The sequence below is a fragment of the Taeniopygia guttata genome, chromosome 27 (genome assembly GCF_048771995.1).
Source record: "Taeniopygia guttata chromosome 27, bTaeGut7.mat, whole genome shotgun sequence".
NCBI lineage: Eukaryota > Metazoa > Chordata > Aves > Passeriformes > Estrildidae > Taeniopygia > Taeniopygia guttata.
The window spans coordinates 4744345-4761631 of NC_133052.1; the positions used below are offsets into that span (position 1 = coordinate 4744345).

General features: G+C 44.2%; 1 protein-coding gene across 2 annotated transcripts in view; it reads right to left on the bottom strand.

Moving 5' to 3' along the window:
- Positions 1 to 14821, bottom strand: part of TLK2 (tousled like kinase 2) — a 73621-nt gene extending 58800 nt beyond the window's left edge. Inside the window, exons 1-9 of one of the 2 annotated variants that reach the window (XM_030255964.4) lie at positions 14688 to 14821; positions 13057 to 13148; positions 9005 to 9366; positions 7023 to 7072; positions 6357 to 6417; positions 5034 to 5173; positions 4172 to 4278; positions 3912 to 3977; positions 37 to 2611 (exon numbers count right to left, since the gene is read on the bottom strand). In XM_030255964.4, coding sequence (XP_030111824.1) covers positions 2460 to 2611; positions 3912 to 3977; positions 4172 to 4278; positions 5034 to 5173; positions 6357 to 6417; positions 7023 to 7072; positions 9005 to 9366; positions 13057 to 13148; positions 14688 to 14776 — 1119 coding nt within the window. In that variant the 5' untranslated portion in view covers positions 14777 to 14821 and the 3' untranslated portion in view covers positions 37 to 2459. Of the gene's footprint in view, positions 1 to 36; positions 2612 to 3911; positions 3978 to 4171; positions 4279 to 5033; positions 5174 to 6356; positions 6418 to 7022; positions 7073 to 9004; positions 9367 to 13056; positions 13149 to 14687 lie in introns of those variants that run through there. The other variant, XM_072918962.1, reaches the window with a different exon arrangement.
- Positions 14822 to 17287: the final 2466 nt, after the last annotated feature.

Consider the following 17287-nt stretch of genomic DNA (forward strand, 5'->3'; position numbering starts at 1 on the left):
AAGGCTCATCTAAGAACTTCAGTAATGGTAAAGGACTTTGGTAAATTAAAATTTAATGGTAAATTAACTGGACAATGGAAAAGACTCCTGGACTTAATGACACGAGGAGGAGGTTATGCCTGTGTCTCCACAGGCCACCAGGTGGAGAGAATTCCATCACAGCGCGTGCGACCTTTTGTTGTACCATCCTGATTCTATGTGCACATAGTTGCTATGTTATAAACAGGTTACAGTTTTTGAAAAGTTTTTATAATTATTATTGTTGTCACTGTTATTAATATTTTTAGGAGTTGTTTAGGTTTTTGTTGCCTAATTAAAAAAAAATGGGGGAAGATGTGGGATATGGGGGTATAATTATGAAAGTTGCTAAGGCTTATGCTCACCAGAAGGCCCTGTGGGAAAGGCACAGCTGCAGGCTGGATGGTTGGAAGCTGGCTGAGGGGTGAGAGGCAGCTATGAATGAGGAGAGAGTCCTCACTACAGCTTTTGCAAGCCTGATTTACATGAATCAAACAGTCACTGAAAAGCACAAAACTTATTCTAATACCTGTTGTACCACACCCTAAAAATAACAGAAGAAAAGCTAAGGTAAGAGGTATTTGCTGTCAAAGTCAGGGAAATACCTTCTGAAAGCCAGTGTTTGCTTCATCTTAAGAACTTAAACAAGGGTGCAAAAATTAAACCTCCTGCAGATTTCAGATCAAAGAAAGTGTCTTGTGTTTTGGTTTAGCACATCACCATGACAGGGTAGTTTGTGACCTGGGAGCTGCAGCCACTAGGAAAAGTAGGTAATTATTTATAAACCCTGGTCCTGTTAGCTGCTTCTAATCTGCTGCACTCTGAAGGCGCCCTAAAATCAGCATCAGCACTGAACTTTTGAAAACCTGAACACTGCCTGAGAGGAATTTATAGCACCTGAGCTATTGTTTAATGGTTCCCTGGGAGGACATCCTTGTGGACAGTGAGGGCAGAGCAGCATCATTTCCTTTCTCCACAGGTTATCTCCACACCTTGAATCATCCAGGGAAAGCTGGTACAGAGAGATTCACGTAGTCTCAGTTCCTGCCCTCAGATCAATGTATTTTAACTCCTGGATTGGCACACACCTGAATGACTAGGAAACAGCTGCATAAGATAAGTTGGCCAAGGGATTCATATCAATGAGCCATTCCAGAGAAGAGCAGGTTTATCCTTTGTATGTTTGTTGCCAAGACAAAAGTACACAAGACAGAGATAAGGTCAGAGCTCTCCTATTTCATGTGGAAATCTAGAGTATGAGCAAGTCGCTACTCAACTTGCTCGGCTGCTGTAAGATACCACCTCTTAGGTTAAAACCATAAATAATTTTTAAAACTCAGACCAGTAGCATGACATTTAAAGGGCTCCCTTCTCAAGCCTGTGCTCTTCAATATCCACATTAATGACCTGGATGCAGAACTTGAAGGAGTACTAAGGAAGTTTGCTGTTTGCAGTGAACTGGGAGGAGCTGTCAAGTGTCTCAGGGGGAGAGAGGGCCTCCAGAGAAACCTTGACAAATCAGAGATATGGGCAATCACCAATCATGGTAAGCTCAACAAGGGAAGTGCTGGATTCTGCATATGGGAAGGGGCAAGCCTGGATGTGTGGGTGGACTGGGGAATGAGGCTGAGAGCAGCTGCAGGAAGGGACTCAGGAGTCCTGGTCCATGGCAAGTTGAACATGAGTCATCAGTGCCCTGGCAGCCAGGATGTGTCCTGGGGCATTAGGTAAAGCATTCCTGGTCAGGCAGGGGATTGTCCTGCTCTGCTTTGGGGCAGCCCCACCTTAAGTGCTGTGTGCAGTTTTGGGCATCACAATATAAAAAAGACATTAAGCCACTAGAGACCATCCTGAGAATGGCCATGAGAATGGTGAAGGGCCTTGAGAGGAAGCCGTATAAGGACTTGGTCTGTTCAGCTGCAAAAGAGGAGACTGAGGTCAGACCTCACTGGGATCTTCAACATCCTCCTGAGGGACAGCAGAGGGGCAGGAACCAATCTCTTCACACTCCTGACCAGGGACAGGACTTGAGAAAATGGCTGGAGCTGTGTCCAGGAAGGGTTAGGCTGGATATCAAGAAAGGGTTCTTCCCACAAAGGGTAGTTAGGCACTGAACAGGTTCTTCAGGGAATGGGTCACAGCCCTGAGGCTTCCAGAACTCAAGGAGTGTTTGGACAACGCTCTCAGGCATGGGGTGGGATTGTTGAGTGTCCTGTGCAGGGCCAGGAGTTGGACTTGATCTTCATGGGTCTTTCCCAACCCAGTATATTCTGTGATTCTATGACATCTAAAATGCTTGCTCTACTTGCACGGCATTTGTCCTTAGCAAAACTCACTTTAAGTGATGCCAGGCATGGTAAAAGGCACTGAGGTCCTGGGTGTGCATCACACACAGGTCACCAGGAGGAGATGAAGAGGCTCCAGTCCAAAGTCCACATGCCTCATGGCTGAAGGGTGGTGGGTTTGCAGTATTTGCACTGGATCCACACCCGATACATCGTCATCTGTTTCCCACGGTTCACTTGCAATCGCCGATCAACCAGATTCTGGATTTTTTCCAGCCCAGCTGTGGTGAACAGATGATCTAATTCATCTGGAAGCAAAGAGAAGGAAACTGAGGAGACTATAGCTTTACTTTAACTGATACCTGCTCACACTGAGTGCAAAGCTAAGCTGAAAGATGGGCCAGAGGAAACACACAGTTTCACCTGAGCAGGGAAATGATCAAACAAGCCTTAACTACTTTACAAAGGGAGTTTAACATCACAGTTTTTTAAGTTTTCCTTCTAGCAAAGAAGGAAAGAATTATTTGGAGTACACCTAGAACTAGAGACTTGACAAAGGAAACGGGAGCAGTTTCAAATAAGGGCACTGCTCGTAGTAACCAATTAAGGAGCATCTTCTGGCAAGCTGGGACAGAGCCATTCCTTCTTCCCTGCCCAGAGGAATTTCAGAGTCCAAAAGAGCAAAGAACAGGATCAGACCTATGCTTTTAAACAGTGGCACTTAGATCTGTGCTGCCTAGGCTGGAGGGGAATTGGATTCATTAATGTTAAATCTGGAAAAAAAAAGTTCCTAAACCCCAGACCCTGTTGGGGCCCAATTAAAGTACTAAGAGCCCTTGAGGCTTCAACAATTCCACTGGCAGGTAATCCTGACCAAACAAGTAAGTCTCACAGTGCCCCAGTCCTGCTGAACAGCAGAGCTTACTTCCAGAGCACGTGGTTTGTCTGGAGTTTCTGTAGGAAAAGTCCAACAGGTCTCAGCTTGTGCTTCTTTATCAGATGCTTTCCATCTTGAGGTGTTTGCCAAACATGCATTAAACATTAATTTTCTTGTGCCAGACAAGACTTGTGCAGTGGGGAACAGTTCAGTTGTGCCACTGCTCTAGAACTGACTGTGCACAGGGGCCTGTAGCGGAGGGACTGGAGATGCAGCTGGTGATAAACTGGGAGAATAATTGCTGCTAACATCAAACAGCAGCAGAACTGGAGGGGCTGCCTCAGCTCCATGCTGGACCACAGCCTTCTGATTTCCTTACAGGAGAGGAGGAAACTTAAGGGAAGTTCTGCTAGGTGGTATCCATCTCTCTCCATCATCTGCAGCCAATATACAAGGAGAGCTCCTCCAATCCCACTCCTCCCAGGGTAACAAACACAACACTCTTCCTCTTAAAGGATTTTCGACTAAGGAAATTGACCATGACATTCTTGCACCAGAAGCTGACAAGCCCAGGTCACTGTTTAATTGGGAGATACTTAACATTTCACAGTGCTCTAAGAAAGAGGATGAAAAGATCTAGTGGCCAGCCTGGAGGGCACAGGGAAAAGAAGTGGTGAAGAGAGTCAGAGGGATGTTTTTTGATGGTCAGAGGCATGTTTCTGTCCTCCTACCTTGTGTGAAGAAGTAGACTCTGGTGCCATCACCTCTCACATAGAAGTTATCAGACAGACATTGACCTAAGAGCAAGAGAGATATTAACAGTCACCAGTGATCACTTAAAAATCAACAACTGCCATCCAACAACAGGCCCTTCTCCAGCACACACTGTGCTTTGCAGAATTAATGAGCTGCCTCGAAACAGGGCAGACACAGCTCCAGAGAAGCAGAATCTACCAGTGATGGGGCAAGAATTCCTGGGGGAAGGAAATACCTTTCTTAAACCGAAGTTGGGCGAGATCATAGCGGCCATAATCTCGTAACAAGATCATTCCCCCTGGTTTCAGAAGGCGACTCAGTCTGGTCACAATGCACTGCATTCTGAGAGAAAAACAAACCAGGAGTGCTCAACAAGCTGCAAAATCATGCTTATTTCCTTCCAAAAAGATGGAATAAAGTTCTGTATGTTTCAGCTTCATGTAATGAGCTACCCAAAGCCAGCAGCATTCTGAGCTCTCCCAGAGTCAGGTGGGTTCATTTTATTTGGCCTCTATTTTTTTGACATTCCCCGATTTTGCTTTTTTTCCTACAAGGATAACATCCTGCCATAGCAGGGATTAACTGCTCTCTCTTACTGATTATGAAAGGATCTCCACTGGTTTCTGCAAAACAAGTAGTAAGCAAACTTGAAGAGAAGTGTTGTGAAGTAAAACTAATGGGAACAAAAAAAAAGAGACGAGTGTAGGTTGCAACAATTATCACACTAAGTCCACAGCACTTTCCTTACCTTTTTTCTGAAACTGAACCCTTCCTTCTTGCTACCTCCCATGTGAGAAATTCATCTACCCTTTGAGCCTGAAAATCCAGCAGAATACTTTCCAAAGTGAGTGTTCAGTGTGGCTGGGGCTCAGAACAGTGACCCCAGCAATGATCACCTGCAGTCACTTAAAATCACCCTGTCCTCTGTCAGAATTGGTTACAACAGCCAATACCTGCAATATCTCATTTTCCGAGGCTTCATGGAAAATTGGACAACAAATAGAACAAATTTTAATTTTCCTTGGTAGGAGATTATCAAAACACTCCAGTTTTAGAAAAATTATCTTCCGCCATCAGAAGGAATTATTAAAACTTACTTCTCTGGGAGAACTGCTGAGAGGACAAAGATAAGAATAACAATGTCAAGACTCTCCTCTGGCATTGGGAAAGGACTTTTCTCATTGCACAGGTCATGGACAAACACAAAGCAGCGAGAAGAATCATATTCTGCATTTTTCTGTATTTGAGGGAGAAAAATTAGGAACATTAGTAGCAGACCCTGATCTCAGTATTAGCTGGACTACATGGATTATTAGTATTATATAGAGTATTCTAACTTTCCCATTATCAAGAGGTGTGTCCAGAGATCTGTTTCAGTCTCACTGGACTTCCGTGTCAGGTATGTTCCTTGGTCAGGCAAGGAACAGGTGTGAAATGTGAAAAAATATTTACACACAGGAGATATACAAAGAGCTTTGGTCTTGTTACAATCAATCAGCACTGAAAAAAAAATGCAAAATTGGATCCAGGGTTTATCACAATTTTAAGGTCAGAATTTCCACTAACAGTGGTAAGAAATGAGATTTATTCTGATAAATTGGAAACCTTTACATGAGTGAGAGTGTCAGGGCACCTCTCTGCATGATTGAAATCAAGATTCATTTCATGTACAAGCAGATATTCCTTATACTTCAAAAATCAAACTTGGTTGCCTAAAGTTTCAGTCTTAAAAAACAGATATAGATGTCTTTTAGAAATTGCATATTTTTCTAAAGCTGCTGCTACAGATTGCAGAAGCCTCTACAAACAGTGCCTGTGTCAAATCCAGAGGACAAAATGGATGCCAACTGTGGTGCTATGCTCCCCTCTCATCTCAGGAAGTGACTGATTGCATTTGATACTTCATATATTTTCAGTTCTCCCTTGACCTGAAATGTATCAGTGGTATTTGTCCTTCGACTAAATCCCAACCTCTTGCACCACAAACCTCCTCAGCTGCCTGTGCAGAAGCAATTAGACCATGTTCCCAGAACTGTGGTGACAGTAACACACACAAACCAAAACCAGCTTTAGTTCCTCTTAAAAAATAGCCTAAATATTTTCAAGGTTTGAGTTTATTTTCAAGTTACTTAGCTAAAAGAACAATGTATTGAGAAAAGTACTGCCAACCACAGGGAAAGAAAACCTGGCTGACTTATTTGCTGCCAATATGACATTTTGAGAACTTTTACTTCCCTAATTTCTGCAATCTTTGATGGCTCATTTTCCAGATTTCCCAATGCAAGGGTCAGCACCAGGGCTGGCTAAAACTAGAAAGCTGCCAGCACAACCAGCATCACTGGCAGCTGGTATAGATTTGTGTTAATAGGCAATTGGCCCCAGATACTTTCTACATTTTCATAAGTCACCATTGAGATTACCTGGACAAGATTCACAGCTGTTGTAGAAAAATCACAGCAATAAACAAATAGGCCAGGGTCACTGCAATAAATCAAAGAAACTTGTCATTTATACAGAGGAATTAAAGAGTATTTCAAATGCACAAACCCCAGAAATCCTGGACTTCAGTTTTTGTGCAAATCTGGTGGATTCCATTGCTCCTCTATGCCCATTATTCTCACAGGAACAGACTGCTTCCTTTTTCTAAAGGAAAAGGGCTAAAACCAAGGGCTTCCAAGCTCAAAACACAAAACCTGAAGCTGCAGATGACAAAGATACCATTTGCATTTGGCTTTTCTCTGAGATTGTCATGGAACATTTTTCCAGCTGTTTTTCAGAGGCTGTTATCTCATGCAGGTGAAAGCCTACTGAGAATTACTTCACAGAATCCCAGAACGGTTTGGGTTGGGAGGAATGTTAAAGCCCATCCAGTCCCACCCCTGCCATGGGCAGGGAAGGGACATCTTCCACTAGACCAAGGTGTTCCAAGCCGTGTCCAACCTGGCCTTGGACACTTCTAGGAATGTAGCAGCCACAGCTTTTCTGAGTGACTCATGCAATCCCACCCTCACAGGGAACAATTCTTCCCATTTATCCCTGCCCTCTGGCAGTGGGAAGCCATTTCCTCTTGTCTTGTCTCTACTTACTTGTTGGTTTGTAAAATTGGGAAGACTGTATTCCCAGCCCCACAGCCAACCTGCATAAACAGAGCAGATGTATACAGTGAAAATAATTCCTTCAGCATGTACATACAGAGGATTTTCAATCATCTCTCTACAGCCATGGAACGAAGAGCTACACAAGAGTAAAGCTGAGAATGGCATTTACCATTCTTAAGTGTCCATGCAAGACCCAAGCATGTTAATGTCTGAGGAACAGGACTACATGTGTGGGAAACCACACAGTAAGCTTTTGTCAAAATATTAATAACCATCCATACATTATTACTCTTTTGAAAGCTGTTTTTGCTGGAATCCCAAGCATAGCAACCAGTACGAGTCAGTGAAGCACTGGCAAAGGCCATGGATGAGTTACATTCACTCCCATAGAAAATCAGAGCAACAGAGAAGTTAAGTTTGCTTTACTCTAATTACTCCTTCTGCTTGTTCCCATTTGAAGAGATAATGGCTCACACAACTTGGTTTAGGGAATTTGCCTCTGAATGTTTAAAGAATCAGTAAAATTGAAACTGACTGAGCAGAAAACACAGAGAGTTTGCAGTGACAGATGTTAAAGTGCTCAGGTGGGATAGGAAACGCACGTTGAGAATCCCGAAGTCTGAGGAAATCTTAAAAGTGTAAAATTAAACTCAAAAATTGGGACAGCTCATACTAAGGGACAGTTCCTGCCCCTGGAAGGGCAGGACTTTCATATAATACTAAGTATTAAACAAATCCAGTAATATCTACAGTGAACAACTAGAGGTGGCAGAGCAAAAGGTCACAACCAGCTGTTATCAGTCCAATATTTATAACTGCCACAAACTTCTCTGGGACAAAGCCTGTATCTGGCTTTGTCTGGGATGCCCTGTTATCACAAGGGCCCTAATGAACAAACACAAGAGCATCTTTACATTCTTGGCTTCATTGCTTTGTTTCACACCTCCCAAGGCAAACAGGAGTCAGCACAAACATGCAGAAGATAATGACAAGGTGTCCTAGGCTGACTATATGATGCTTGTATCCCTGATCATCAGTTCTGTTTACGCTGGATATTAAGTTCTGCACCTTTAAGACTGGTTTTGAGAGCAAAGGGGGAGAGAAGTGCGCAGTTTGTTTGCAGAAACTGCACTTGCTCCCCCCACTCTGCATTCCTTCTCACAGATTGTGTTGTCTGCAAGACAGACAATAGGAGAGACCTCTCCTTTACTTTTCGTTAGTTTTGTTTAGCTAGCTGAGGTAGCGAAGTTCCCTGGACCCTGGTTATTCTTTTCCTCGGAACTGATCGACCCTGCTCTGGACTAAAACCCCAGAAGAACACTGGGAGCTCATGCCTGTGGCCCACTGAGGCCCGGGATGTGGCATTCCAGCACCAGAGGGACTGAAAACAGTGAGCCAAACTACACCCCACACCACGGGCTTTCTGAAGTTGCCATCTCTTCAGAACACTGAGAGGTTTTATGGCTTATTATTTATTTTTTTTATGCCTGTGAATTCTTTGCTTGTTAAATACACAGTTTTTTTTCTACTTTTCTCCAAGGAAATATTTTCCTGAGCCAGCTGGGGGAGGGGCCACTTGAATCTGCTTTCTAGCGAGATCCCTTTGGAAGTTTCCTCTCAAATTTGCCCTAAACCAGGACACAAGGGAAAGCTTTATACAGAGTAGAAGAAGCAATGTCTTCAAAAGATGACTTTTAAATGTCCATTTGAACATCTGACAGCAATAGTTTGGTTTTTAAACTTGTAAACTTCTTATGGTCCTTGTGCTCTGTTAATTCAGAGTCTGAACCAAATGAATCCCAACAGGTTTAGTTCAGTTCTAAACTGCTCTCTGATTTTTGCATTTTACTGACTGAAGGCAATCATCCACTCCCTTGCTGTTTGGCAGTGACACACATTTTTATGTTCCAGTCACACTGACACAAGGGAGGCTTTGATGTGTGAGTGTGACTTTGATTTATAGTTTTTACCTCTAAGATACGGTAAGATGCAGCTGATCCTGGGTAATGCCCATCACTCTGACTCAGCTCACTGTCTTTCTGTGCAGCCAACTCCTCTGTGTGGCCTCCACGCGGGCTCTTTATCAGGTTTAACTGACTCTCTGTCCTGGTTTCCAATGAGCAATGGCCATTTTTACAGCTTCCCAGCCCTTCATTTTTGGATTTTTCTGTGTCACTAAATCCATGCACAGAATCTCCATTTTGGCTTGAGTTCCTGTTAGGTGCCAGCTCAGGAAATTCAGTGAAGAGCCAGTGTCTGTCCTTGAAGAAGCCATTTTCATGGATTTTATAGAAGTCATCCCAGTATTTCTTAGCATTCACCTCATATTCCTCTGTGAACACAAGCAAAAACATCACCAGGCATCAAATCAGAAGGTCTCAGGGTTTAATCAGTTCAGAGAGTGAGGGATCACTGCATGCATCTATTCACCAACCTGCTGTAATAAGTGACATTAATGACTGAAAATCACCTTTATTTAAATTTGCAATTCCACATAGACACTCAGCCTATGTCCTACAGTCACTTTGTTAGGACTTAAAAAGAGAAAAGAGAGAAGAGGAAACTCTGTCTCCTGGTAGGATTTAAAGAAAGTTGGCAACAGAAAAATTCTCTTTGAAGGAGACTGGATTAAAGAAATCCAGGTTTTACTTCCATCTCTAACACTGACTTGTTCAGCTCACTGGAACAATTAATTTGGAGCCAGGTGACGTTAAGTGTCAAGCACAACTTTCCTAATTTTCTGAGAGCTGCCTGGAGCTGAAAGCTCCTGTCCAACACACTGCTCCTATTTTCAGGTGGAGAAACCAAAAAATGAGTCAACTCTCCAGGCCAGGAAGCTCAGTTGTAATTTATGCAATCCTGCAGGTAATACGACAGCATGTTTTCCACCAGTCCAGATAACTTTGCTTTCCATAGTTCTGTGTGTGTCAGAGCATCACACCTGTATGAACAAAAGAGGGGAATCAACAGTGACCACTGCATTAAAGTACCAGTGGAGAACTAAGGTGGACAGGCTAAAGATGAACAGAATTAATTTGAGCAGCAGCACCTTCACATCAAATGGTTCATTCCAGGAGCAAGCTAGGATTACAGAGAGCTGGAATAGCTCTTATAAAGCCATGATGAAGAAATTTGAGTGACCTGCTAACTTATTTCCACACACTTTTACAGATTTCAGATCAAATACAGTCTGGGGGAACTATTTCTTCCGTGGGAAGCTACAAATCCAAGTGACTTTCTATGACTTCATCAGTGTGATGAGCTCTCTGTCCTGGGAATTAACACCTAATTATAGCATCCTATGCTTGGAATCACCTACAGACATTAACATCCATGCCCAGAAATCCCAATTTCATGCCAATAACAAGTAACTCCTCAACCATCTTTGGATGGCAACAAGTGCACTGCTGAATAAAAAAGACTGGGGGGGCATTACTAGTTGAACTGCTTACTAGTCTTCCTGAAGAACATAAAACTGTTTCAAAGTGAGACAGTAAAGTGAACCCAGAACACCTGGAAAAATATGTAGCCTCAGGCAAATATAGACAAAAATGGCTTTAACAAAGAAGCACTAATAAGTCATATGTCTATTTTTAGTAGTATCTACCCCTGCAGCACAAAGAGCTATATATAAAAATAATCTCTTCACCTCAACTATAAGGATTTTCTCCTTTTAAGAAGTCTGGTTCTTAAACCTCAAGCCAAAGGAAACTTTAATGTCTGGCATTAGACACAAGCAGTAAGTTTGTGCCATGATCTCACTGTGGGTCACAGTGAGCAGGGTCAGGTCAGTTCACTATTTGCTGATGCTGGAGGAAGCGCTATCGATCCAAACCCTCGCATAGTCTATCCTGAACAGTCCTTTTCCCATGTACTAGCAGGAATCTGCAAGGCTTCTGAGGCTGAAACACTCTTTCCCCTAACAAAAACACAGATCCTGATTTCTGCTCATCTCCAACAATCCCATGAGAACCTGACTGCTTACCTGAGACGCTGGGACAAAATTCCAGCCCAGCCATTTTGGATTGCCCACATTTTTGCCACATTACACTGGTGAAGAAGACATTGTACTCTTCCTTTGTTACATTAGTGCGAAATTCTGTTGGATGCTACTGAAGAGCTGTCATACTCCAAACCACGTGTGGGGAAGCTTTATTTAAAGTTCATTTACCTTGGAGCCTGCTGTTTTCAATAAACTGAATAAAGGATCAGTAACAATATAAATACAAAAAAAAAATCAAGGGCCAGCTGACAAAGATCATACAAGAAACAGATTTAAGTGAAAATATGACCAAGTTAATTTTTCCGGAAGACTTCTTGCCAGAAAAGTTCACATCATACTTGTCTCAGGCCCTTTTTGGGGTATTAGCTCACAGTGCCATTGGTGTGCAAGACAGATTCCTCCAGAGACTTTCCTGATAAGGATTCCTGGCTCACCTTTACAAGCACACCCCCAAACCCAAGCCCATACTCACCCCTTCACTCTGTAAAATAAGAGTAAACAAAAGTAACTGTTCAAAAAGACCAGAAGAGAATCAGAAATCTCCTGAATTGCAAGGGGGCTAATTATGGAGCCTCAAAAGGAAACCAAGAAGCTTGGATTTTTTTCTCTTTCTTTTTCCATCCAGAAGACACATCTTCCACATACCCACCAAGCTTACATCCTTCTTAAGAACAAATCCTGACATCCCCAAGTAGTCCACAGAATAATACAACCATAATTACCAGTATTCTGCCTTTGTTCTCCTCCTTGTACATCCTGATTCTCAAACTACCAGACCCTTCAGGCACATTTGCTTGGGCTGCTTTCCCTACTTTCCAGCCATCCCATTGTCTCCACAAGCTTCCCAGTGAATATAACCATCAACATTTGACTGGCCTCCATTGTTCAGTCTGGGAAATACATCATGGAGCTCTGACAAATGGCTCCAACAAAAAATTGCTCCACAATTTCCTAGTTGTATATAGGTTCTCAAAGCATGACAGACAGCACCCTTTAATGCTAACCAGATTTTAAAATGAGCTCAACACAATGGGCATCACAATGGAAAACCGCTGGATACCTCTAAGAGTCCAAGAAATTAGGAGGGTTACTCTTTGGTGTAATTAAATTTGCTGTTGTGAACACAACTGGAAGCTATATGGAAGTGTCAATAGTTCCAATAGTGCTCAACATCATCTTATGGGTGACACACTCAATTTAATTTGAACAAAAGGAGCAGATACACCTTAGAGCTCAGCAGGGTGTAACAAGATCCTCATCAGACAAGTTTCTTATCACACCAAAGAACCATTTCACCAACATTTGAGGGACTGGATAATCTCTATCAGGTGTGGAGAAAATGCATTATTAACCATTTCAGAAAGACTTCAACCATGACTTAACCAAAGAGCTGAAGCTTGATTCAGAGACAAGTAAGCTCTGCATTTTGGATTGATAAATAACCTTTAAATCATATAAAATAAAAACTTTGGAATCTCTTTGCTGTCTGAGGGTAAACAATCAAGATAGAATAGTTTTTCTTTCTCTGATGAAATTGCTCTCATGCAGTTTGTTTACTCTGTAGAGACAGATATGGACATTATCAGACCCTTTAAAGAGAAAATCAGCTTGGATCAGGGCTCACTCCACAGCAAGCCAGCAAAAAGAGACTGACTACTAGCAGTTCAGCTTTAAAGGGCAAAAATAAGCAGAGGCAATAACTCTACATTCAAAGAGGTTTGTTGACAATGAACATAACAAGTATTTAACATACACAACATGACAAAGAAACTCAACCCAGTCTGACTCTTCCCAACCTGGAGGAGTATCTAGTGAAGGTGGAAGAGTCACAGAGAGATAAATTAAAAACTGAAAGGTTCCTCCTTCTCAATTTCCCATTATCACACGTGTGTTAACGCCTTCTGAGTGACAGGGAGAGGAGGAAGGGAGGAACTGATGATGTTCTGATGTGACTCTGGCCAGACTGTTCCATTCCTGGCACAAAGACAAGACTTGCATGAGGACACTCTCCAAAAGTACCTTGTTTATCTTGTGGCAGTAGCTGTGAGCTGTTCTCTTGAACTTTACTCCTGGCACTGGCTTCCTGCTCTTCTGACCATTCCACATTATCCCTGTTGTGAAAAATAAGATGAACTAGAGCTAAGCATGGGAGGAAAGAGAAGGAGAGCCCTCCAAATGGACAGGGGTGCAGATGTGATCCCCAATTCCAGTCCAGCACCAGCACAACAGTCTAGTCAGCACATGCAGGTCCTAGTCCTGAATGAACTCATGGAATTGCAAACAGAAGGGATACTAAATCTGTCCCATTTTGGATGCTCAGTCAAATTTAATGGGACTAGATCCTTGCTAAAACCATGAGGGCACTCAGCACAGAACTCCATTGTCTTTCTCAAAACAAAAAAGGCAGTTGGGTTATTTGGAAGGTAACTGTTAAATTAAATCAAATTATGAGAAAATTATGGTAAGATTTAAAGCATTAAGAATTACTAATAACTTCAATGCACACACAAAGCCATGCAGTCATTGAAGTGATTCACTTGGCCTTTTATCATTAAAACAAGTCAGTGAAAAGCAGACTACAAGGCCCAAGAAGCAGTTGTTGTCTCCAAAGGAATCAATCTTCCAATTTTAACTGACAAAACAAAGGCTTAAATACTAAGCCTGTGAAAAAGCAGATCATTAAGAATTTCCACAGGAAAACTAAGGATATGCTTTTGTAACATACCTTTTGTATAGAATAGATACCTTTTGTATAGAAGAGTCTCAGAAGGAATGACAGGCTGACACACATAAATATTACTTAATTAGAAATTAAACACAGCCAATTTTAAAAATGGTATAGCAGCCAGAGAGCAAAACTGGATCTATTTACGCCAAAAATGCAAAATACCTTCAGTTCCCAGCAAACTGGAGAATTTAGATGTTTAACTGACTTAAAACAACTTCTGTATTAAGAGCTAATTAAGAGCTCCTGTTCCAAGTACACACTTGGAACAACTTTACTGAAGGAATAACAGATTATGGATTTCTGACAGCAGGTAATTAACCACAGCAATAAAACAATTGCTACAAACCACAGGAGCTTGAGGAATGCAACTGCTTCAGGAAGGGTTGAGAATGGCTCAAAACTCCCTGTCGATCAGTCCTGAAGATTCAGGACATCCTGGGGATCAGCCCCAAAGGTTCAGGAGCCTCCAGAGGATCAGTCCCCACGGCACAGAACCCCGCAGGGAGCAGTTCCAAGTGCTCAGGAACTCCGGGGGATCAGTCCCAAAGACTCAGGACCCCGGGGACCAGCACTCGGGACCAACACCGGCCACACAGGGCGATGCCCTGCTCGGGGATGCCGCTCCCCACTCGGGCTGCAGTCGCAGTCCAGCCGCCAGCCCTACACCCACCGCTCCCTCAGCCCGCCCCACGCCCCGAGGGCGTCTCTCGAGGCACGTCTGCAGAAAAGGGACCCCGTGAGGCGGAACGGGCAGGTTGCGGCTGGCCCATTACACAGCGCTTGGCCACAGATCGCAAATCGGAGAGACGACGGCGAGCCCGCCCGGCCACCCCACCCCACCGCCGGGCGGCACCACAGGGCAGCAGAACCCCGGGCGGCTCACGTGGATCTCGAGCGGGCAGCGGCGGCAGCCCTGACGCACCAGGCGTTGTGCTGGAAAAGCCGAGCGGGGTCGGTGAGGAGCCGCCTCCCGAAGGGCCGCCGCTCCCCCGCCGCGCTGGGCGCCGCCATGCCGGCCCGGCCGCGCCGGAAGCGGAAGTGGCGCCGCCTTTCCGGCGCCCCGCAGGAGGGAGAGGCGGTCAGGGGGGCGGTCCCGCCGGGTGAGGCGGGGAAAGGGCCCGAAAAGGCCTTTTGGGGAGTTTATCCCGCATTTCATCCGGAATGGGACACGCTGGAAGAGACCACAGGGGTTCCTCTGGTCCAGCCTTCCTGTTCCAGTAGGGTCATTCCAGAATACATGGCACAAAATCCCAGAGTAGTTTGGGTGGGAAAGGAACCTGAAGTCCTCCTAGTGCCACCCTTGCCATGGCAGGGACACCTCCCACTGTCCCAGGCTGCTCCCAGCCCTGTCCAGCCTGGCCTTGGGCACTGCCAGGGCTCCAGGGGCACCACAGCTGCTCTGGGCACCTGTGCCAGGGCTGCCCACCCTCACAGGGAGGAATTCTTCCCTATCCCAGCTAACTGTACTCTTTCAAATTGAACCCATTCCCCCTTTTCCTCTGTGAAAAATGCGTATTTTATGATTGGCTTTTTGCAGATGTTACAATGACTATTATATGTGTAATGTTAGAAAGTTTAGTGTGTTAAACGTAGCTTTAGGTTACAACATAATGTTAAAATAGAGTCTATGTATGTGGGAGGAGTTTTTTTGGGTTTTTTTTAGGAATGAGATACTCGCTTTGAGGAACACCTAAATCTTCCAGAGAAGAGGAATTTATGGTTTTCTTATCAGAAGAAGGTAATTTCTTCAGGCCTTGCTCAGTCTCGAAGATGCCAGGGGATTAAAGGAAACAGTTGACATACAACAGACAGAGTTCTTGTATGAAATAGAAGGTGTGCATAACCATGAAGGATATATGAATATGCAATAGGCTGTTGATTTTAAGGTTATTCCTTTGTTCACAAGGGATGTTTTTCGTGACTGAGTGTCCAAGAGCATCCGGACATCCGTAATTCTTTGCTTTTTATTGTCTTGTCATTGTCCTAACTCTAAACTTTATTACTCTAATTGTATTACTATTTTATATAAGGATTTTATTATTATTAAACTTTTAAAATTTTAAAAACCAAGTGATTGGTGTTTTTCACATCCTCTTACAACGAGGCATAACGGGTTCAAATTCAAATTATATGAATGGATTGTCCAGGACTGCCTCCAGACAGTTCTGGAATATTTCCATCAAGGAAAGCTCAACCCCTCTGGGCAATCTCTTCCAGTGCTTGGTCACTGCACAATGATGAAGTTATTTCTCATCTTCAGGTGGAACTTCCTGGGCATCAGTTTGTGCCTGTTGCCTCTTGTCCTGTTGCTCAGCACCACTGAGCAGAGTCCAGCTCCATCTTCTCGGCACCCCTTTAGATATTTATTTATTTATTTGGCCTTCTGGGAAGATGAAGAAGGAAGGATTGAAGTTGAGGAGGCCACCAGGATGATCAGAAGGATAGAACACCTCTTGTACAAGGAAAGACTAAGAGAGTTTGGATTGTTCAGCCTGGAGGTGAGAAGCTCTGGGGGTGACCTAACCGTGGCCCTTTCCACTACCTGAGGGAAATCTCCAAAAAAGATGGAGAGAGACTATTTACAAGGGCCTGGAGTGGCAGGACAAGGGGGGATGGCTTCACACTGACAGAGGGCAGGGTTAGATGGGATATTGTAAGAAATTATTCTCTGGGAGGGTGGGGAGGCCCTGGCACAGGGTGCCCAGAGCAGCTGTGGCTGCCCCTGATCCCTGGAAGGGTCCAAGGCCAGGCTGGACAGGGCTTGGAGCAATCTAGTCTAGTGAAGGTGCCCCTGCCCATGGCAGGGGTGGGTCTGGATGGGCTTTAAGTCCCCTACAAACCATTCTGGGATTCTGTAATTTTGCTCATAGCACGTAAAGGGAGGCACAGAGTGGCTCACCTCTTTCCAAATTTTGTGGGGCTTCTTTCTGCAGCACTTGAGGGAGTCTCCATCCATCCACAGTGGCTGCTGCTGTCCCTGAGCTCCTGCGGGTTGCAACCAGAAGACAAAAGTGAGAGAGAGACATTGGCTTGTGAAACAGCCCAGCCCCACTCAGCATCAGCTACTGCACCCATGGCTTTGGAGGGACGTGGTACCTGGGGAGTTTATACTGTTGTCCTAGTTTAGGGCAAATTTGGGGAAAACCCTCTGAAAGGAGCCCCCAGGAAACAAACCCCCACGGCCCCTCCCCGCCCACCTGGTTCAGGGAAAAATTTCCTCTGAGAGGGAAGTGGAAAAGAACCTGTTTATTCAACAAACAAAGCACTCCCCAGCACCAAAACAATTAACAACACCAGATGACAACAAAACTCTTTCACCACTCTGAAGAGATGAACAAATCCAGAAAGTCTTTCCTGGGAGTGGTCGCCCGGGTCTGGGCACTGGGGATTGCTCTCCAGCACTGGGGATGGCTGCTGCAGATCACAAAATGCAGGCTCCTGGTGTTCCTTGGTGTTTCCCAGATCCCAGTCCAGAGCAGGTTGGATGATATTCAGAAAGAGGAAAGGAAAAAGCAACAGTCC